General features: G+C 41.9%; 1 protein-coding gene across 6 annotated transcripts in view; it reads left to right on the top strand.

Annotated features, from left to right (window-relative positions):
- The first annotated feature begins 1,595 nt into the window (after positions 1-1,595).
- PTPN22 (protein tyrosine phosphatase non-receptor type 22) overlaps positions 1,596-23,338 on the top strand; it is a 56,877-nt gene continuing 35,134 nt past the window's right edge. For 3 of the 6 annotated variants that reach the window (XM_066246467.1, XM_066246466.1, XM_066246468.1), the window contains exons 1-11: positions 1,607-1,804; positions 13,284-13,392; positions 13,990-14,066; positions 14,227-14,322; positions 14,885-14,923; positions 16,197-16,268; positions 16,381-16,440; positions 18,266-18,408; positions 18,895-18,961; positions 20,887-20,964; positions 23,168-23,254. In XM_066246467.1, the coding sequence (XP_066102564.1) occupies positions 1,718-1,804; positions 13,284-13,392; positions 13,990-14,066; positions 14,227-14,322; positions 14,885-14,923; positions 16,197-16,268; positions 16,381-16,440; positions 18,266-18,408; positions 18,895-18,961; positions 20,887-20,964; positions 23,168-23,254 (915 nt within the window). In that variant the 5' untranslated portion in view covers positions 1,607-1,717. Of the gene's footprint in view, positions 1,805-13,283; positions 13,393-13,989; positions 14,067-14,226; positions 14,323-14,884; positions 14,924-16,196; positions 16,269-16,380; positions 16,441-18,265; positions 18,409-18,894; positions 18,962-20,886; positions 20,965-23,167; positions 23,255-23,338 lie in introns of all 6 variants that reach the window. The other 3 variants (XM_066246464.1, XM_066246465.1, XM_066246469.1) reach the window with 3 other exon arrangements.

Here is a 23,338-nt window from a genome sequence, read left to right on the forward strand (position 1 = left end):
CTCTTAGTCTTCATTTAAAATATACATAGCTTTCCATGGTTTTGATTATTGTAAACTTGACATTTTGGCCTTTTACAAATTGCCCCATGTTTTATATGTTTTTAAATAGCCAAATTAAACATTGCATTATTTAAAGCAACATGAAATTTTCTTTTAATGCTAAAGGGGATAATTTGAGAAATACTATCCTATTCTCAACAAATATTGTTGAATTCTGGTTCATTTCATTTGAACTTATGTGGATTGGATTGAAAATTTTTATGGGCTTCCCATTGCCACTAAGCAATGTAACCAGTGCCACTAAGCAATGTAATCCTTTCATGTTGGAAGGCTCAGCAAAGCGGATGAAGCCCAATGGTGTTCAGAACCATGATTTCCTAAGGGGAATTTGAATAATGTTGCAGAAACAGAAAGGATTGCTAATAACGAGAGGAAGTTTGAACAGCACATTTTTGAATTTTTTTCAAGATTATTTCAGACCCGTTTTGTTAACACATTTATTGAACTTAATGTGCTCAAACAAGTGTTAGGCGGATTTTTGGTCGTTCTCACGCTAAATGAGACACTCTTGGGTAGGTTTGTATCCATTGAGGAGACAGTTTATGCAAGCTGAGACATGGAAGCTTTTTCTAGAACAGCCTGTCCATGATATGGGGTCAAAACATCACGCCCACAGCGTGCCCTCCTGAAAGAAAGGCCTTTTTTCTAAGGCCTACGTTGCTAGAGTAGAAATGTCTTCTCTAGAACTAGTTCCTCAAGCTTGCCCTGAAAATCAAGCTGTTGCCATCAAGGCTGTTGGTTTGCTCTTTCTCTGTTCTTTCATAGTTTCCTTCATTACAAAGAGGGTATTGTGCCAACTTCCTGGTTAGGTTCCTCTCGAGGGGGCCGCTGTGCTGCTTGATCCCATAGAGACCACTCAGTCCTTATGTCCGGAAGCCCAGTGAGGCTCAGAGTACGGGAGGGTCACGGAACCCTGAAAGCCCCACCACTTCCCTTACAGGAGGCCGGCACTTCCCCAGCCCCGGGAGAGGCTCGGACTTGTCAGAAGCAGCTGACCGTGCTTCATCCAAAAGAGATTCTGAGCTCTGTAATGGCAGACTTCAGAACTCTGAATAAAAACATCTTCTCCGATGAACACGAGTTTGCCATTGATCACACCAACAAGAAACTTCTAAAAAGCCTCTTAACTCCAGACAGAGTCTGTCTCCTCTTCTGGGCCCAAGACAACTTTGTGGAGTTCATTGGAGACATGAAGAAACAGGTGTCAACAGGGCCTTTGCGCCCAGTGGGGAAATGGGGAGAGGCGGAATCCCTCCACGAGGCCTGTAATTCTGTCTTTTCACTAGGAAGCAAAAAAAAAAAAAGAAAAAAAATTTAGCTTAATGGTGATGGAGTAGAAAAGTCTCAGAGCTAAACAGACCACACGTTATATTCTGGTTAGTGTCTTGTTTGTTAAAAACTTGAATTGTAACCAGGTTCCTGCCTTGAGAAGGAAGGCACTAGGGCCCTGGAGTGAGATGATGGTTTTGTTGTGTGACCACAGAGGCTGGTTACGTACTAATTTCCTCTCCAGCTTGTGATGAAGTCAGTAAACCACAGTCTTCAACATGCTCAGCTCGGGCTGCAGCCGTGGCTTCTAGCTGGTGTCTCGGCCATGATACACACTGGACATGCCCTCCCCTAACCCACTCACAGATTCTCTCTCTTGCCCTGCAGCATGGACCAAAGGGAAATTCTGCAGAAGTTCCTGGATAAGACCCAAAACGCGAAGCTTAACAAAGAGGAGTTTGCCAATGAATTTCTGGTGAGTCTGACATGTGGCACCCTCGGGATAGCTACAGAAACTATTTAACTGACTCGGGTGCTCCAACTCTCCTAGACCAGATTGCTCTTGGGATGTAGTGACTGATCAGACCTCGCAGCTGACGAGCAGAAGAAAGCAAACTAAAAGTTAGACTTCTCTGAGTTTTGTGTGTTGTTTTAGATATTCTCTCCAAAATACCATGTTTAATCTTTGCTAGTTTTTAGAATTTGACTACATCAGACATACCTAATTCAAGGTGTATCAATACCAATATTAGTTGAATTTATGGCATTCCTAGGAACCTGAGTTGTAATTTATGCCTCAGATGACTAACTTTAATTCTGAGAGGGGAGAGACCAAGATTCACTTTTCACGGCATATTTTTTTAGTCAGCCCATGGGAATTTCATTTGAATAACAGAGACTCTTCAAGAGCCCTAAAGCTACCTGCTGCCACATTTCTTTATTTTTCCTTTCATTTTTTTCCAAGACAAAAAAAAAAAAAAGATTAGAACAGGTGTTTTTTGCAATAACAGGGTTTCCTTAACCTTTTGCTAGGACGGGGAATAGAGACAGGTGGGGGACACGGAGGGAACTGTAAGCACAGGGCCGCTGAAGGCCAGCGGGATGAGGTGGCCCAGAGCAGCCTGCATCTCCTCTGAGGAGCTGTGGGTACCGACGCAGTGTGACTGGGCAGGCCTCATTCATCCTACCACCCAGCACGTCGGATGACACAGGATGTCTGAGAGTACCGGTCAGGTGGTATGGAATACTTCTAGCTGGTGTTTCAGAGCTATAAGAAACTCCAGATCTCAGCTCTTCAGCTGTGAGGAGGTGGGAAAAACGAGGGAAACAAAGTACAAAACCTGAAATAAAATCACGATCAATTATTTGACATGTTCCTTCATCTCCCCAAGTCTCTGTTTTCTGACTTTTAAAACGGGGAGAATAATTCCTGTCCTATCTATTCTCACAGGATTGTTGTGATGTTTGAATATCAGTAATAATTAAATGCAGTCATTCATATTTATTGAGCACTTACTTTGTTCTAACACATAGAGGATACAGTAGTGAACAAAGCAAAGACCTTTGCCCTGGTGGAGCTAACATCCTGGCACTTAGACAGTAGTGTAAAAATACTCTGTAAAGTCTCTAGTGATCAGTTGTTATGATTGAATTATTGAATATTATAATAGAAACTCCTGTGTCAGCTCTAGTTAGATAATGCTGTGGTGTCATGGAAAATGGGCTCTAGGCCCTGGCTGGGTAGCTGGTTGGTTAGAGCATCGTCCAGATACGCCAAGGTTGCAGGTTCAATCCTTGGGCAGTGCATATACAAGAATCAACCAATGAATGTATAAATAACAAATCAATGTTTCTCTCTTTCTTTCTCTCTCTCTCCCTTCCCTGTCCCTTCTCTCACCCAAGTTAATCAATCAATTAATTAATTTTGTGAAAAGTGCTCTAATTGCCATTGGCTAAGCAGTCTGAGTCCTTCTGAGGAGAGTTAGCAGGGAAGGAGGTAAGGGGAGTTTGGCCTGTGTGTCTGCTTAGATAGTACCTGCTCCTGGGTTGTATGTAATTCCTGTGCCAGATTCACCCATAGAGGTAAACAGTGAGCCGAGAGGGCAGTGCCAGCCTCTGTTTTATTTTGGTTGTGTTTTTTTTAAAAAAATAATGTAGACTATATCCTTATTATTTCACCTTTTCTTAGCTCAGTCAGTATAACCTCTCCCCAAAGTATATAGTCACTCCACCTCCAGTTCTCTCTTCCTCCAGCCTGGCCCCACCTTCAGTCAATTTTCCGTTCAATGTGCAAGTGATCTTTCAGTAATACAAATCTGGTCAGTTTTTCCCTGCTTAAAAACCTCTTATAAGTTTTTTCTTTCCAGCTATTTAAAACTGTGAGCTATAATGCACACTCAGAAAAGTGCATAAAATGTGTGTAAGTGTAATTATAAAGCAGCCACCACCCTGGTCAAGGACTAGAACACTGTCAGACCTCAGAAGACTTCTATCTATCCCTTCCCCGCCTGGACCCCCTGGACCCCCACTCCACCCCCACTGTGCCCTGCCTTGCCCTAGGAATAATCACTATTCTGACTTATATATTAATCACTTCCTTGCTCTTCTAGCTCCTGGTCTAAGGGCCTTGTTTTTTGGGTGATTAAGTGGAACCTCACTGTTCACTGACTCATGTCCTCCAGTGGAAAAACAAAGTCTTGCTCTCAGCCCCACCTAAGGGCTCAACTGAGATACCAGAGGGACTGGCTCTGGGGGAGTGCGGGGTGGTGAATGAGGCCAGATGGCTTGCTTGGACAAGGTGACTGCTGCCGTGACGTTGGGGTAGGGGGATCCCGCCTGGTTATGTCCTATCTCCCACCTTAACTCCTCAACGTATTCACGTTTCGGAGGAACGTGGATTTGATGTTTCGGAGGTTTGAGGACGGATTCTGTGATACAAGGCCACTGTGAGCCCCACTGAGTCCGTGGCTTAGACTCTGGTCCCCACGTGCCTCTCGTCCGGCTGTCTTTGTGCAGAGCGATGGCCCCGCCATGACCGAGAAAGCCAGTACTATGCTGTGTAGGTCTGGTTCCCTGGGCCAAGACTGAATTCAGTAACCTTTCTGCACTCGAAACTGCCACTGACCACTCCTGTAAGGTTTTCATGCATTCACCCAAATATTTATGGAGTGTTTGCTCTGTGCAAAGCATTGTGCTAGAGGCTGGCATTGCAATGCCATGCTCCGTGCTTTGGTGGAATCTGTCGCCCAAGACATCAGACGATGTCTTAGAGAGGCAGACATTGAGCAACTAATTAGTCTGTTAAATATTTAATTATAATTGTGGTAGTCTTGGTGGGGTGTCAAGGAAGCATCGCACTCGGAGAGAGAGAGAGAAAGAGCCAGATAGGAACACAGATCTGTTCCTGTATGTGCCCTGACCAGGGATTGAACCCATATCCTTTGAGTACCAAGGCAATGCTTTAACCCCTGAGCTATCCAGTCAGGACTACATATACTGTATCTATTTTTAAAAACACTATGAGGTAGTTATAATCTCTGATTTACAGATGAGGAACTGAGGCTCAGAGAGGTTATGTAGTTGGCCTAAGCTCCCTCAGCCGCTCAGCCACAGACATGATATTTAATGTGGATCTGTTGTCGCAGAGCCTGTGAAATTCGTGTCTTGGCTACAGCTAATTACACCGTGTCCCTCACAGGGCCTCTCCTGAGGGTAAGTCCCTAGTTAGTATAGGTTTTATACAGCAGAAACTTCAGTGTGCAATCACACTATTGAAAACTTCTTTTTTTAAAAAGCTCTATTGTTGCTATTCTTATAAAAGTAGTATTATTGTAAGTTAAAAGACAATAAATTCAACCTAGGACCAACCTCCCGACAAATACAGTGTGGTTTTTTTTTTTTTTTTGCTTTTTGGTATAGAAATTCTAGTTCTTGTCCATTTATGTAATGCCTTTTATATTATTATAATTATAAATATAGATACAATTTTTTATTCTTATTTTCACTTAACATTATACCAAAATTATCACATCAATTAAAATCTATATTAATGACTTCTGGTGCAGTGTGATATAATGGGAAAATAATAATTGTAATAATAGCCAATGCTCCTATACCTGTTATAGAAACTATTCTAAATACTGACATAGCAACTCATTTAATCCACTGATGAAGGCACTGTTATTCTTTCCACTTTATAGATGAAGTGGGTGAACTGACTTGCTCAGGGTCATATAGCCAGCACGTGGTGGAACTGAGTTTTAAGTTTGGGTTGCCTTGCTTCCTACCATCTGTACTGGTAACAATTTTGGACTCATGTAAATCTGAGTTTGATTTAGGTTCTGTCTATTCTCAGCTGTGTGACTCTGAACAGAGTAATAAAAAGTGGAACCAATAATAGAAGAAATATACAGAATGCCTGACATGTGGCAGGCACCCAACTTATCAAATTATTTCTCTATTGTTAGACAATTAGGTTATTTCTAATTTTTCATGATTATTGCTAACACTGCAATAAATGTTTGTCCATGTGGTTTTCCCCTCCTTTTGGATTTATATTCTGCGGTGAGAGCCCCAGAGGTGTTAGTACTGGGCCAAAGAATATTAGCATCTAATTGGAGAAGTATTGCCAGATGTATTTCCAAAACACTTTTTTTAAAATTTGCAGTATCTGAATTTATCATCTTCTCCACCACCTTGCTAGTCTAAATTTAATAACTGTAAAAGATACTATACATTATATTATATGCAATATAAAAGATAAAATAACATTTTATTTTTAATTTTTGTATTTTTCCAAAGTTAGAAACGGGGAGGCAGTCAGACAGACTCCCACATGCGCCTGACAGGAATCCACCTGGCATGCCCACCAGGGGCGATGCTCTGCCCATCTGGGCTGTTGCTCTGCTGCAATCCGAGCCATTCTAGCGCCTGAGGTGGACGCCATGGAGCCATCTTCAGCGCCAGAGCCAGTTTTGTTCCAGTGGAGCCTTGGCTGCAGAGGGGAAGGAGAGGGGGAAGGGTGGAAAAGCAGATGAGTGCTTCTCCTGTGTGCCCTGGCCGAGAGTGGAACCCCGGACATCACCATGCCGGGCAGATGCTCTACCGCTGAGCCAACCAGCCAGGTCTAAAATAACATTTTTTGACTGCTTAATATATACAAGGCAATTTAAGTGGTTTGCCATATATACTCTTAATCACTGCAACTCCAAGAAGAAGGTGCTATCTTCATTTTACCCATAAAACAGCAAAGCCAGGGTTTAAACTGTGCTCTGAAACTATAGCCTGTGCTCTTTGTTCTGTTCCTTCTGGTTTCTCTATTTCTTCTGGTTTCTCTATTGGTCTTAACTATTAAAACTTAAAAAGAAAAAAATCACAGAATCTAACATATACACAGAAATGTGCTTCAAACACATATATATCATACAATTTAACAATGAGCAATAAAGCGGAGACTCATGTAAGCACCACTCAGATCAAGAAATAGCACATTGCCCATACTCCAGAAATCCCTTGGGTGTCTTTTCAGATCATAACTACCCCAGTTCCCAGCGGACGAGAGCTAAACACTATCCCGAGATTGTTTTTGTTCTTTGTTGTTGCATGGCTTCAAGACCTATATATATCATTAAACAATAGACATTAATCCTACCGGGTTTTGAATTTTATGTAAATGAAATCAGGTTTTTTTTTTTCTTACCGATTTTTGAACTTTATGTAAATGAATCACATTAGTATTTTTATGTCTTGCTTCTTTCACTCTATGTTATATTTATAAAATTCATCCTTGCATAGAGCTGGGTCACTCAGCCAGTTCAAGCTTGCCCTCTTTCCTACCAGCAGTGCTCTTGTGGCCTGAACTTACCGACCCAAGCTCCTGATTCCATCTGTTAGCATTCTCGCTTTCTCTTTCTTGTTGGAGTCTTGGAGGAGATAATACCGACCCGCAGTTGGAAGGCATTGAGTGCCCTACCTTGAGAAGCTCTGGAGACAACCCAACATTGATTCCCCTCTCCCAGCGAGCACAGGAGGACCAAGTTTCGTTTTTTCCCATTCCAAAGTCTAATTTATGCTGTGTTTTCTAATCCAGTGATTTTCAACCTTTTTTTTTCATGGCACAAACACACACTAATTACTAAGGTCAGTGCCCCTGACTAAATACAACCATTTTCATCTCATGACACAAATAAATTAGTTACTAAGGAAGAAGAGGTCAGGGCCCCTTTTTCTTTAGTAATTAGTTTATGAGTGCGTGAGAAACAAAGGTTGAATCTATACAATAACGCAGCCTTCCGAGGCAAAGATATTATAGGCTTGCGCTTTCTTTCTTCTTCCTTGTTCTCTTCTGGGAGTGACCTTAATCCATTTATCGGTAAGTAATTTACTGGTCAATGAGAAGAACACCCAAAGGACAGCCCTGGCCAGGGAGTACAGTTGGTTAGAGCATCATTCCCACATGCCAAGGTTGTGGGTTGAATCCCCAGGCAGGGCACATACAAGATTCAACCAATGAATGCATGAATAAGTGGAATAACAATTCCACATCTATCTCTCTCTTTGTTCCCTTCTCCCTCTCTCTAAAATCAATATTTAAAAATTCAAAAAAAAACCCCAACCCAACAAAACATTCAAAGGCCTCAGTCCTGATTTCTAGAATTTTATCGCAGGACCTCAGTTCTATTTTCCCGTCTCGAAAGGAAAGGGGTACTACAGTCCACCAACCCAATGAGCTTACTCTTAGCTTAACAGACACACGTGGAATCTGGTTTCTCATCAGGCCCAGGAGGGATGCTGGCCTCTTTTCTTGATTTTTTTTTTTCAATTTTTATTTATTTATTTTTTTCAATGACAGTAGACATTCAGTATGATACTAGTTTCAGGTGTAGAGCAAAGTGGTTAGACATTTATATAACTTATGAAGTGGTCACTCCAGTAAGTCTATCCCCACCCGGCACTGTAATAGTTATTACAATATTATTGACTGTGTACCCATTGTTGTACCGGCCTCTTCATTCTCTCAGCAGCTTCTCCCTGGTGTCTCTCGTTGGCGCCGCCTCTGGGGAACTTGCATCCCCTACGCTGTGATTTGCAGAGAAATATAATACCTTCCTCCTTTGACCTATCTTTTCTCCCTGAACCCAACCCACCTCCTCGGCCTGGCTTTCTCTTGTATACCCTTATGCTTCCTGCTCTGAGCGTCTCCTTTTCCGGTGAGGTTTGTCAGTTCTTCTGTCCTAATTCTGCTCAGTTTTGTTCTTTGTTGGGGTTGGGAGCCTGGGGGTCTGGTGGGGAGAAAAAGGGAGTAAAAAAAGAGATCTTTATAGTGGTTGGACCTCAAGGGAAGATATCTGGGGAAAGAAATCCTTTCCACTTTCCACGTTAACAATTCTGTAGGAATTTCCTATGTGATGTTTTCTGTGAGTGTCTCACTTTGTCATCCAGCCAGGTGACTCCAGGAGGATGAATAGAGTGCAAGCGTTTTACAGGCACACACACACACACACACACACACACACCCTTCATCTATAACATTTTACCAAATTGACTGAGGCATATCTTCTAAAAAGGCCTTTGCTTATAGCATTCTCCCTGAAAAACACTCCACAAACAAGCACAGAAAAACCAACAGATAAAAACAGTGTCACAAGGAGTATGCATCGGGCTCAGTGCTGCAGATTTCTACAAGGAACTGTTCTGAGACTGGACATCTTTTCAGCAGCACTGGAATCAGTGGCCACCTGAAAATGATCGTTCTGAAGGTGCATATGAGCAAAGAGAGCTGAAAAATTAGTATAACTCGGGTGGAAATATTTTAGAGTCACTCGTGTGTCTATGTTATGTCCTTAAATTCCCAAACTAGCCCACTTACATGCTTCTTGTTGTAAAAATATGTAGTGTAGTTATTAGTTCAGCATCCTTCCTCATCCAATTCTAACAATTCACAAGAATTCTGTGGGGGCGAAAAAAACATTAATACTTTTCCTCCTACCTTCCAGATTCTTCCTGATCTAACTACCACATCAACCAAGAAAAATTAACAGGAGAAAATATAAGTTGAATACACGTTCATACAGGCATGGCAATTCCATGAAAATGCCAAAGACAGCGAGGCAACGTTGGGTATATAAGACATTTTTGGACAAAGGAGAAAAGGGGGGAGAGAACAGGGTTATTAGATTTCAGAAGTGAGACCGGGCGGTTGTGAGTGGTTGAGGAAGGACACATAGTGCAGGAAAATCCTTGCTGAGTGACTCAGAGACAAAGGGACACGGGGATCCAGCTCACGGTCCCCGTCTGATTCAAATTAGGATAATGGACACTTTCTGAGATCTCTTTCCTGAAGCAGGTTTCTCTGTCTGAATCTCTTGGGCAGGAAAGGGAGGAGGGGCAAAGGTTCTTTCTGAGTATTTTCTTAAGAAACAGCTTATAGTCAATATCCCAAAAAGACAGCGTTTGGGGCGGCAAAACTTTGGTTCCCTTCAGGGTCCAGGTGGGGGAATCTGAAGTACCGGCTGAGGAGTGCAGACATTCTCCTCGGAGCAGGAGGGTCAGTGCAGTGCTTCTGGGCATAAAAGAGAAAAAGAAAGTAATATTTTAGTAAGATTATTTTGGCATGATTATGCCTAATGGATTTCAATGAAAACCCTGAGGTTGCTGGCTTTAGTGTGGGCTCATCCGGCTCGAGCACAGGCTCACCAGCTTGAGCGTGGGATTGTAGACATGATCCCATGGTCGCTGGCTTGAAGCCCAAGGTTACTGGCTTGAGCCCAAGGTCGCTGGCTTGAGCCCAGGGTTGCTGACTTAAGCTAGGGGTCACTTGCTCTGCTGTAGCTCCCCCCCATCAAGGCCCAAATGAGAAAGCAATCAATGAATAACTAAGGAGCTGCAACAAAGAATTGATGCTTCTCATCTCTCTCCCTTCCTGTCTGTCTGTCCCTATCTGTCCCTCTCTCTGACTCTCTGTCTCTAAAAAAAAAAAAGGAAAAAGAAACAGCTGTCAACAATTCAAAAACAAACAAATAAACAGTCCAACATCCTTGAAGAGAAAAGACCTGAATTAAGGTATGTGCAGGGCATAGGAAGGAAGGCTGATGCAAGGTATTGCACGGTCTTGAAACCATGTCAACATAATAAATTAAAAATAAAAATTTAAAACAGAAAATAATACAATAATAAATAATAATACGAGATTGAAAGAAAAGTATTTCATGGAAAGAATCAGATGAACTTGCTGACTGAATTAGAGGTGGGAATTATGAAAAGAGGGAATTAAAGTAGCTCTCCGTTTTTAGAGTGTGGCTACCTGGAATCAAGACAGTGCGACTGGCGTTAACAGTTGAAACAATAATGATAAAATACCCAAGTGGAAATGTCTAGGATACGGGTGGGTATTCAGAACTAAAATTCAGCAATCTAATCTCAATAGAGAAATTTGAGGCATCCACTCTGCGGTGGCAGTGTAATTCAATTTCAATCAGTTAAGTAAAAACTTTAAAAACATTGGTATGCCCTCTCTAAGAGAAGATGGTATTTCTGAGCAAATGTATACACTCAGAGAAGAGCAGAAAGCTGAAGACTTAGCTTGGCAACTTCGGGTAATTCACAATGAGAAGACAGAAACAGAGCACCTGTAAGAGTGAGAAGTGGAAAAGGGAAGTCAAGGAAGAAAGAGGAAAACCAAGATAATGTAGACTAATAAGGGTCACAGGAGGAGGACATTTCAAAAGGAAGTTAGGAGAATGAAAACTGAGTAAACGCTGGGGGATCTGACCCACAGGAAGTAATTCATGATCTTCATGTGACCAACTCACTATTAAATAACGGGCAAATAATAACAATTATTTTCTGTAGTTAAATTCAACAAACGCTTATTGGCTATCACAGATGTTTTTCCTTTATCTTTCTCACGTTGAGTAAGAATTCCCAAAGGTCAGATCTAGTAAATGTGGTTTTGTCACTGGACTGGGTCTGGGACAGGAGCTGGCCCTGTTCCAGCATAGTCCAGGACCTCCAGGCTCCTGACTTGCACAGGAAAGAATTCAAGAGCGAGTCTGAATGAGAGCAAACACAAGTTTCCAGGTGGAGAAAGAGAGGCTAGAACACCAGTTCCCAGAGACAGGATCGGGGGTTGAGCTGTCCGCTGCCTCCTCTGGTTGCAAGTGTCCCAGGGCACGCTGCGAAAGAGTCAAAGTACACTTCTAAGTGGACGCGAGCGAACTTGCGAGTAAGTTGTGCAGCGGGCCAGTCAGTTCTTGGGATTTTATGTGTTTCCATGGGTGAATTGTTTCTGACCTTTGTGATGCCAAATTCTGACTCTGCCTTTTGGTTGAGGTGGGGATCTTGTTCTTAATATGGTCCTTCCCAAAGTGTCATAGTGTTCATCCCCATGGCCCCCGTTCTACTTGTGGTGTCAGTTTTCACTATACTGATGGTATAATGAGCTTTGGGGTTGTATTCTGGTCAGTTTTTCTTCCATCTTGGATTGGTCTACTTTTTGCCAGTCTTTGTTGTTGTTGACTTCTGAGGCCACTACAAGAGTTTCCCGCCATAAACTATTTCCCTTTGATTGTGTGCGGAGGTGGGGGCTCTGGTGAGAGGACCTAGCTGCTTATTAGCTTGTGATGTCCCCTCCTACCTCCTCATTCTACTTGTCAGGAGCTTTCCCTAAGTTCTTTCTATTCAGCCTGTCTCTTTGAATGATAAGGGCATTAAACAAAATTTGGTACAAGGTTAATTTTATAAGGAGCTAAAGAAGAACCATCGTTTCCTCTGACCTAAAATTTTGGTCTATGCATAGCATATTATTGGCAAATAGGAATAATTTTCGGGAGTTAACTTCACTATATTAAGGAATTTTGTTCAACCATATTATGCTAACCCCTGACTGGCCCAGATCATATTTTATCCATAGAATGTGATACTATTTAAAGAACATTGTTTGGTGGGGGGAGGGGCTTGAAGTTTGGGTTATATAAAAAAATGACTGCTTTTGGGACTGAATATTTGAAATTTTGTAGTTCTAGAGAGATTTTATTTTGCTTACGCTCCATTTCTACTTAAAATAGCTTTGTAGTAGCTATAAAGATAGTAAATTAAACTTTTAATATCTGACCCTTTGGGTGGTTCCTATAGTTTTTCAGAACATGATGTTTTTTTTTTAAATATTCACCAGTTTCACCTCTAAGTTTCAGCTATTTGTGGCTCGGCTGCAGTAAGTGTGATCATTTCACTTCTTCACATGTCACTGACCTCTCCATCCTTACACTCCGGGGCTCTGTCACAAATGGACTTGGGCCTTGAGGATGCTATAAGGGCTGAAACACAATGTTTGGGTGGTGGAGAAGGAAAGTGTGGGGGCTAAAAATATATTAATACTTTTCCTCCCGCCTTCTAAGTTTTTCTGGCTGGGCTAATAACCAAATTAACAGAGACAGACGCACAGGAGAAGATCAAAGTTGAATACGTGCGCACGGGGAATTCACGTAAGAATGAAAATTCCAAAAACAGCGAGGCAGCATCGGGTATATAAAACATTTTTTTGACAGAGGAGAAAGGGGAAGAACTGGGTATTAGATTTCAGAAGTGAGACTGGGCGATTTATAGGTATTTGAAGAAAAGCAGAACACATGTGGCAGGAAAATCTTTGCTAGGCAACTTGGAAACAGTAGGACCCACGGACCTGCTTGAAGCCCTCTTATTTACCATATTTAATTCAAATTAGGCTAAGGGGAACATAGTAAGATCTCCTTCCTGAAGTAGGTTTCTCTGTCTGAATCTCTTGGGCACAAAAGGGGTGGGAAGGTCAAAGTTTCTTTCTGACTCCCATTTCTTAATAAACAGCTTAAAATTCATATCCCGAAAAGGGAGGCAAAACTTGGGTCCCTTCAAAAGCTCTCTAGCAATAGCTTCTTACCTCTTTTCTCTAGGAAGATTTAATTATTGGAATTTTATTACAGAAGCTGAAAAAACTATCTACCAAGTACAAGGTAGACAAAACATATCCTACAACTGTGGCTGAGAGGCCCAAGAATATCAAGAAAAACAGATATAAAGATATCTTGCCCTGTAAGTTTCATTTCTCTGTATAAACTTGTACCTTCTCCCCAATTCAATCATTCCTATCTCTTTCTAGCCATTGCTTGCTGTTCTTCCTCCTGGAACATGGCTTTGGCAAGTTAGTTTGTACTGTTTACGACTACAAAAGAACAGTTATTCATTCACTTACTCTTCAAACCACTATTCACAGTGTTGGTCCATGATTTACAGTAAACCCTCTGACTAAGCCCTCTGAATTATGCTTTCTTTTTCTTTTTCTTTTTGTATTTTTTTTTTTTGTATTTTTCTGAAGCTAGAAACGGGGAGAGACAGTCAGACAGACTCCCGCATGCGCCCGACCCGGGATCCACCCGGCATGCCCACCAGGGGGGATGCTCTGCCCCTCTGGGCGTCGCTCTGCTGCGACCAGAGCCACTCCAGCGCCTGGGGCAGAGGCCAAGGAGCCATCCCCAGCGCCCAGGCCATCTTTGCTCCAATGGAGCCTTGGCTGCGGGAGGGGAAGAGAGAGGCAGAGAGGAAGGAGAGGGGGAGGGGTGGAGAAGCAGATGGGCGCTTCTCTTGTGTGCCCTGGCCGGGAATCAAATTATGCTTTCTTTTGTCCGATAGATGATCATAGCCGAGTAGAACTGTCCTTGATAACCGCTGATGAAGACTCCAGTTACATCAATGCCAATTTCATTAAGGTACATTCCATATTCCATGTTCTCTAGGTACCTAAAAAAATGGGGGAGCACACTAGACCATATTTCTCTAGGGATCCAAAGAAAAGGGAGGGAAGTATACTAGACGAGAACAGAAGGGGATGATTTGTAGTCACCCCATGTCATTTCTGTTCCCCTTTAGGGAGTTTATGGACCCCGGGCTTATATTGCCACCCAGGGACCTTTGTCTACAACTCTCCTGGACTTCTGGAGGATGATTTGGGAATACAGTGTGCTGGTAAGAGCAATTACTTTTGTTACTATGTCCTCTCATGTTTAGGGACAGAGGAGGCAAAGGCATCAGAATATGTGACCGAAGTTACTTATGTACAGGGTGGGGCACAAGTAGGTATACAGTTTTACGAATGGAAAATAATAGAATAATTAATAAATAATAATACAAGAATAAACTCTATGTTTCACGCACACACTACTGTAAACCTGCTTGTGCCCCACCCTGTATTAAATGAGCGCTTATTTTGGCTGGTCACTAGAATTTCAGGGTTCTGGTACCTCTTAGTCAAAATCACAATGTCACTCTTCAGGGAAATGAAAGTTCTCATCTTTACAGGCTCATCTGTTAATGAGAATTTACTGATTTGAATAGAGAAAAGAGAAGTGAGGACAGAAAGAAGGAAGGGTAGGAGCCACAGTTTATCATTTATCAAGATTTCTTTTTTGGTTAAAATGAACAAACCAGAAAAGCATCATTAACACTTTCTGACCCTGGGACCAGGGACAGAGTCACTGCTCTTTCTGACTATGTCAAGGTTAAGTTTCTCTCTCTTCTGTCCCCCCAGATCATTGTTATGGCATGCATGGAGTTTGAAATGGGGAAGGTAAGCTCTTTCTAGTACCACCTACAGGCAAAGGAAAGAAGAAGGGGGGAAATTGGTGCAAACTTTTCTTAAATGTAACTAGGTGAAATTTGTGCTGTCTGGCTGGTTTTCAGAGTCGGGAAGCCAAACAATGAAGCTTTTTTTTTTTTTTTTAACTCCTAAGGACCCTTTTTTTTGGGGTCTATATTCCCACTAGACTCTGCTTTGAAAGAAAAATAAGGTATGCTTTTTAAAGTAACCATTTGCATCCTGTGTGATTAATCAGACATCTTTAACAGCCAGCCAGAGCCTTGAGCCTCTGCTGGTCCACTACCAGCCACACATTACTACTGAGCTCTTGAGAAATGGCTAGAGTGACCAAGGAACTCAATTATTTTATTTTAATGAATTGAATCTTAAAAGCTGACATTGAATTCAGTTATTGAAAAACTTTAAATATGTTTGGAACGACATAGGTATGTGGTTCTTTTTCAACTATAAATTTTATGAAATCCAAATGGAAATAAATTATTTCACATGAAAATTTAGCCTAATAATTGAGACGTGCTATGAGTGTTAAAACACACTGGATTTTGAAGACAGTTTAAAATGTCAACTATATAATGCCGTATTTATATTGATCATATGGTGAAAAAATTTTGATATATTGTTTAAGTAAGATATATTATTAAAATTAATTTCACTTATTTTCATTTTTGAATGTGGCTATTAGAAAATTTAAGATTACACATATAGCTCACATTATATGTCTAGGAATAGCATTCCGCTAACCTATCGTTGTCGCTCCGAGTTGATACAATGCTAGTTAAAACCAAGGGAACTTGGGCCTGACCTGTGGTGGTGCAGTGGATAAAGCGTCGACCTGGAACACTGAGGTTGCCGGTTCAAAACCCTGCACTTGTCTGGTCAAGGTACATACGGGAGTTGATGCTTCCTGCTCCTCCTCCCTTTCTCTCTGTCTCTCTGTCTCCTCTCTAAAACAAACAAAAAACCCAAGGGAACTTGGTATTTCAGTTAGCCTGTACAGCTTTTAATAGACATGACTTATGTTAATCTTTTTGAAATAATTTACATAGCCTTTAATGCTTGTTTTCCCATCCTCAGAGATTCTAGACCATGTAGTTGGGGTTGAAGGTTAAAGGGATTAGAAGTTCCTAACCTAAGCAGAAGGACAGAGAGCTGACTTTGCTTCTGAATGCGGGAGTGGGCCTTGTTACTCAGAAGGGACTGGGATGCAGGCAGGGAAATCACTCTGTTCTGTTTTGCGCAACAGAAAAAGTGCGAGCGCTATTGGGCGGAGCCAGGAGAGCCGCCGCTGCAACTTGGCCAGTTCTCCATCTCCTGTGTGAGTATGATGCCGGTTTCCACGCGGCTGAGCCAATGCTCCTGGAGCTACTTCACAGAGAGTTGTTGAATCTTAGTCTTTGAAATAACTAATATTTTAATGTACTTCTTAGGGAGCTGAAAATAGAAAATCGGACTACATAATCAGGACTCTGAAAGTCAAATTCAACAGTGTAAGTATAGAACGGGGCGGTAAATTAAAAAGCCTCCAGAGATCAGACAGATAAACATATATGTATTTGACTAGGGCTGGGCGTAAGACAGTGGGGAGTGGTGGGCCATGGATGTTCTGGAAAACTCTTCATATTCAAAAAGACCTTTGGTATAATCTGGGCTCCCTAATCTATTCTCTATACGATGGCCCCATATAAAATATATATTTTTAATTTTTATTGATTGATTTGAGAGAGAGAAAAAAAAGAGAGAGAGAAACATTGATTTGTTTATACATTTTTTGCTTGATTATAATTTTGCTTATTTATACATTTTTGCTTGATTCTTGTATATGCCCTGACTGGGGATCGAATGCACAACCTTGGTGTATCAGGACGACACTCTTTTTTTTTTTTTTTTTAATGGGGGCAACATCAATAAATCAGGATATATATATTCAAAGATAATAAGTCCAGGTTATCTTGTCTTTCAATTTGCTGCATACCCATCACCCAAAGTCAGATTGTCCTCTGTCACCTTTTATCTAGTTTTCTTTGTGCCCCTCCCCCTTTCCCTCTCTCTTTCCCCCCTCCCCCCGTAACCACCACACTCCTATCAATGTCTCTTAGTTTCACTTTTATGTCCCACCTACGTATGGAATAATGCAGTTCCTGTTTTTTTCTGATTTACTTATTTCACCTCATATAATGCTATCAAGATCCCACCATTTTACTATAAATGATCCGATGTCATCATTTCTTATGGCTGAGTAGTATTCCATAGTGTATATGTGCCACATCTTCTTTATCCAGTCATCTATTGATGGGCTTTTTGGTTGTTTCCATGTCCTGGCCACTGTGAACAATGCTGCAGTGAACATGGGGCTGCATGTGTCTTTACATATCAATGTTTCTGAGTTTTTGGGGTATATACCCAGTAGAGGGATTGCTGGGTCATAAGGTAGTTCTATTTTCAGTTTTTTGAGGAACCACCATACTTTCTTCCATAATGGTTGTACTACTTTACATTCCCACCAACAGTGTATGAGGGTTCCTTTTTCCAGGACGACACTCTTAACCAACTGAGCTACCTGGCAAGGACCCTAAAATAATTTTTGTAGAGTGACTGGAAGCTGTATAGTGACTAGAGGCTGGAAATCAACTTGAGAACTCAGGCTGCCCAATCTCTCTAAAACAAAGGGATTTAATATTCAATGACCCATTTGAAGTTTCCCAGTTGGGAAGCTCAGGTTTGGACTATCTTTGTATCTACCTCTTTTTTTGATTGGTCAGATAAAAGCAGGCCAATAAATGAACAGAAATTACTTAATTGTTCTTCAAAGGCATATGGTCATTGGAGGTCTATAGGAAAGAAAGCAGAACCCTGGCTCGTTGGTACAGCAGTAGAGTGTTGGCCTAGCATATGAATGTCCTAGGTTCAATTCCCAGTCAAGGCACACAGGAGAAGTGACCATCTGCTTCTCCACCCCTCCCCCTTGCCCTTCTTTCTCTTCCCCTCCTGCAGTCATAGCTCAGTTGGAGCAAGTTGGCCCCAGGCGCTGAGGATGGCTTCATGGCTTCACTTCAGGCGCTAAAATAGCTCTGTTGCCAACAGCCCCAGGTGGGCAGAGCATCACCCCATAGGGGGCTTTCCAGATGGATCCTGGTCGGGGTGCATGAGGGAGTCTGTCTCTCTGCCTCCTTGCTTCTCACTTAAGAAAAAAAAAGAAGCATAAATTGCAAAAAGAATATAGATGCTGCTTTGTAAGTTAGACTAATCATGTGGTAGAATGAGGTGGAGTCCTAACCTTGAACTCTCCTTTTATTCTGGCTTTTTTTTTTATAGGAAACTCGAACTCTCTACCAGTTTCATTATAAGAATTGGCCAGACCATGATGTGCCTTTATCTATAGACCCTATCCTTGAGCTCATCTGGGATGTGCGTTGTTACCAGGAAGATGACAGTGTCCCCATATGCATTCACTGCAGGTATGATGCTGTTGTATGAACCTTCTACCCACAGCAACCCAAAAGTCATGATCTGGCCAGAACTCTCGCTTTAACTGAAGGGAGACTGACTTTGTTGGCAGTTAAGGTGGGATGAATACATAGAATGTAGGCTCCTGATCCTTGCCTCACTTTTTCCAGTTGATCAGAAAGGAATAAAGCTTAGAAATGTGAGTGATAGAAAGAGACAGGTCGTGGCAGAAACAAACTATAATAAATCCAACCTGAATATCAAATTAATATTTTTTCTGATAAGTGGCTTGGGAACAGTACAGCTCTAAAGACTCCTGCTGTGAGCAGTTGCCCAGGACATGTCAGTGTGGCATGTGGCAATTTGCAAACATCATTGGGAAATAGCATTTAGAAAGTTGCATTGCTTCTAGGTTTCTTCTGCCTCAAATCTGCTGGTGAAATTTTCCAGCTACTGTCAGCAACCAAGAATGCTACCACTGTGATCTTTTATTTCAGTGCCGGCTGTGGAAGGACTGGTGTTATCTGCGCCATCGATTACACATGGATGCTGCTGAAAGACGGGGTGAGTCTCTCTGTAGGCACTTCCCATTTATCTACCCTGCTACTTTCGCACTTAGGACTTGTTTGGGTCTTCAAAGCACTTCTCTCCACAATTCATCTTTTCTAGAATATTGACTTGTAGACCTGCTCTGTTAGATTCTTCAATTAGTTCCTAAATCAGTGGTTCTCAAAGTGTGGTCCCCGGGTAAGCACCATAAGCATCAGCATCACCCGAGAGCTTGTTAGAAATGCAAAATCGTAGGCCCCACCAGGGATGAACTGGAGCAGAAACTGGAGTTGGGGCCCAGCAAGCTCCCCACGTGCTTCTGCTGCATGGTCTAGTTGGAGGACCACTGCCCTAAGTTACACATCACCTTTCCTTTATCCAGATCGCTGAGGTAGATGCACTTAATTTACCACAATCACGCTTTGTGTTCCAATCCATACCTCTTATTTTTATTTTTATTTTTTTTTATTTTTCTGTAGTTGGAAATGGAGAGGCAGTCAGACAGATTCCGCATGCGCCTGACCGGGATCCACCCAGCACGCCCACCAGGGGGCGATGCTCTGCCCATCCGGGGCGTTGCTCTGTTGCAACCAGAGCCATTCTACTGCCTGAGGCAGAGGCCACAGAGCCATCCTCAGCGCCCGGGCCAACTTTTGTTCCAATGGAACCTTGGCTGTTGGAGGAGAAGAGAGAGACAGAGAGGAAGGAGAGGGGGAGGGGTGGAGAAGCAGATGGGTGCTTCTCCTGTGTGCCCTGGCTGGGAATTGAACCCAGGACTCCTGCACGCCAGGCCAACACTCTACCACTGAGCCAACCGGCCAGGGCCCATACCTAATTTTTAAAGGTCTGATAAGAAATGGGAAGTGGAAGATAAGGCATAAGAACTATCTGCCAACTTCTTTTTTGTTTATTTTTTGGGGGTTTTTTGTTGTTGTTGTTTTACAGAGAGAATCAGAGAGAGGGACAGATAGGGACAGACAGACAGGAAGGGTGAGAGATGAGAAGCACAATTTTTTGTTGCGGCACCTTAGTTATTCATTGGTTGCTTTCTCATATGTGTCTTGACTGGGGGGGAGTTACAGCAGACCAAGTAACCTCTTGTTCAAGCCAGCAACCTTGGGCTCAAGCTGGTGAGCTTTGCTCAAACCAGATGAACCTGTGCTCAAGCTGGCGACCTTGAGGTCTTGAACCTGGGTCCTCCGCATCGCAGTCTGATGCTCTATCCGCTGCACCACCGCCCGGTCAGGCTGTTTGGTTTTTTTCTGAAGTGAGAGAAGCAGGGAGGCAGAGATAGACTCCCGCATGCACCCCCCAGGATCCACCCAGCATGCTCACCAGGGGGTGATACTCTGCTCATCTGAGGTGTTGCTCCATTGTAATCGGAGTCATTCTAGCGCCTGAGGTGGAGGCCATGGAGCCGTCCTCAGCACCTGGGCCAACTTTGCTTTAATGGAGCCTTGGCTGCAGGAGGGGAAGAGAGAGATAGAGAGGAAGGAGAGGGGGAGGGGTGGAGAAGCAGATAGGCACTTCTCCTGTGTGCCAGGAATTGAACCTGGGACTTCCACATGCCGGGCCAATGCTCTACTACTGAGCCAACCAGCTAGGGTTTCTGCCAACTTCTTTTATTTCATAAAACTCACACTTGCTCATGTACTGAGGCTTCTACCTCATTTTAGCTTTAACTTCAGACATTTGATCACCCCGTGTGAAATCATTCTAAAGAGTTCCTTCCATCTTTTCTGGGGAAAACACCAGGCTGTAAATCATGGTGCAAATGATAAGAATCTTCGTTAATTTTAAAAACATAGCTATTTTCTAATATCCCATGATAGGAGATCAGATATCATGGAAATAACAAGACTAACAAGAAAGTGGCAATAATTTATTAACAACGATAGAAACAAAGGAGTAAGATGTTTTTCTTCCCTTTTATTTGATAGATAATTCCAGAGAACTTCAGTGTTTTTAGTTTGATCCAGGAAATGCGGACACAGAGGCCTTCATTAGTTCAAACTCAGGTATGGACTGCAGTGAATGGATCATAACGTGTGTCTGAGCCTTGCTCCCCCTCTCTGGTTAATTGTAAGGCACCCCAAACTAGCTGACTGCTTAGCCATGACACCAGTTTACTATTAAGTGTGATACACCATTCCTATTTCCTCCAACTCTGAATACCCCAATATTACTTACAGTATCCCTTGCCCTGGGTCAAATTCCTTTCATCCCTTGTATTTTAACGTCTAGAAAATATTAAGAAACCAATCTAATATTTCTTACGAAGGGTGTAGAAAAAAAATTCAACAAGGTGACCTCTTAGAAAGAGAGTTGGGCCAGGTTAACTTGAAACTCTGCCGTAGTAATTCATTTCTGAAGCCACAGAAAATCAGAGGTATTTTCTACTTCAGAAGGTGGGAACAGAATTAGGAGCATGCAGTCTATGCTCATTTCAGGAAAGAATGAAAAATGAAAGTAAAATCAACCATAATCCTATCACTTAGGTAGCCAATATTACTATTTTTCTACAGTCTTGTCCTTACTCTATGCATAATTTTAAAAGCATAATTAGAATTGCACTATATATATATGTGATTCTATATGTATCACAATATTCTGACCCACTCCAGAATGCTCTCACTCATTCACTGTGTTAGTAATGCTCGTCTCCAGTGTTCTCTCCTTTCCAAGTTCAAGTTCTCCCTCCCAGGTGAAACAGTCCCAGCCTGAATCTCTCCCATTCTAAAATATTAATTTCACCCGTATTTTCTCAGTAATTATTTTACTCATCCTGTCTATCTAAATGGTCTCCATCTTTAAGATACGGTTCATCATTCACCCATTCACTTGTCCATCAAACATTCATTGATACTAGGTATCAGACACTTTTGCATAATTTATTAGAACGACTTTTTACTGCTTGAATATCAAGACCTTATCGTGATTAAGGCAAAGGAACCAACACATAGGCCTAGAGATAAAACAATTGATAGTGGCAGTTCAGATATTTTCATCTAGAAGCTGTGGATTAAAGGGAAAAAATGAAGAGCTATCATAATATAAACCTTCTGTTTGGCCCACACAGGTTTTTCCACTAATAGCTAGTGGAAAAAAGATTTTTTTTTTCATGTATTGACTGTGCTTTCTATATTCAACGTGTGAGGGGGAAACTTATGTGTAATGAAAGCATGGGCTGGTGGAAGGCTGTCAGGTAGAGGAAGGCTGATCCATGTCAGTGCGCAACCAAGCTGTATCACATTAAATTACAGTACTCAATCAATAAAACCACACTCATTTCAGAAAAGGCCCATTTAAGGCCTATTTTGAAGAGTTGGAAGACAGCTGAAACACTTTTAAGTTAGCCCTCACATTTTGGTGTTATCAACAAGTAACCAAACAAACATCTTACCAGTTGTAGCTGCTTTTTCTGACACCAGATCTAACCAGGAAGTAGCACAGGAACCGGACAAGTGCTTCCTGTGTGATTCTTCTTTGTGCTTAAGAAATTTAAAGAGTGTATTAATGGTCAGGTTGGTTGACATAGACTCTACATTGTTCTCCTGTTAAAATTATCTTTGGAAAAACTTGTGCTTTATTTTATTTGTGTGATTGTGTGAAAGTCCGATAGGCTCATTCAGATGAAAGATAGATACAAAATCAAGTGCCTAAGCAGGTACAGAGGCAAAAACAGAGTAATACATACCCATAAACATTGTAGAATCATTTCTCTATGGTGATATCATTTTATAACCATACAGTTTCCAACTCCATTCAATGGTCTACTTTTCTTTGATATCGTTGTTAGGGACAGAATTGTAGCAGTTTGATCTAAGTACACTAAACTACGAGTCAGAAGATATGTAAGAAAGTAGGTTTAGAATATTAAAAAAGATGCTTCAAGTTCCTTCCTTGAATACTAGTTAACGGTGTCTAGCAGCCTAAAAGTGCTTTGAAATCTAAAATGGGATATACAAACATCACTAGACGAATGTTAATGGTCTTTTCGGGTCTGTCATCCTAGGATTGGATTGGTGCGTCTATTTCTGAAACCTGGTTCCGTGGTTCACCAAGCCTTCTGATATACAAACATCACTAGATGAATGTTAATGGTCTTTTCGGGTCTGTTATCCTAGGATTGGATTGGTGTGTCTGTTTCTGAAACCCGGCTCCGTGGTTCACCACGCCTTCTTTTTGTTTTCCTTTGCTCGGTTCTGCGATGCTCCCCAGGAGCAGTATGAGCTGGTCTACCAAGCTGTGTCAGAGCTGTTTCGGAGACAGATGGATGTTATCAGAGGGAGACACCCGGGAACAGAGGTAAACTTTAAACTTGATGTTTTGACAATTTCTTTTAAATATTTAATTTGGCAAAAAGGATCTTTGGTTGGAGACCTAACTTAT

Source organism: Saccopteryx bilineata, chromosome 11 (genome assembly GCF_036850765.1).
Source record: "Saccopteryx bilineata isolate mSacBil1 chromosome 11, mSacBil1_pri_phased_curated, whole genome shotgun sequence".
Lineage (NCBI taxonomy): Eukaryota > Metazoa > Chordata > Mammalia > Chiroptera > Emballonuridae > Saccopteryx > Saccopteryx bilineata.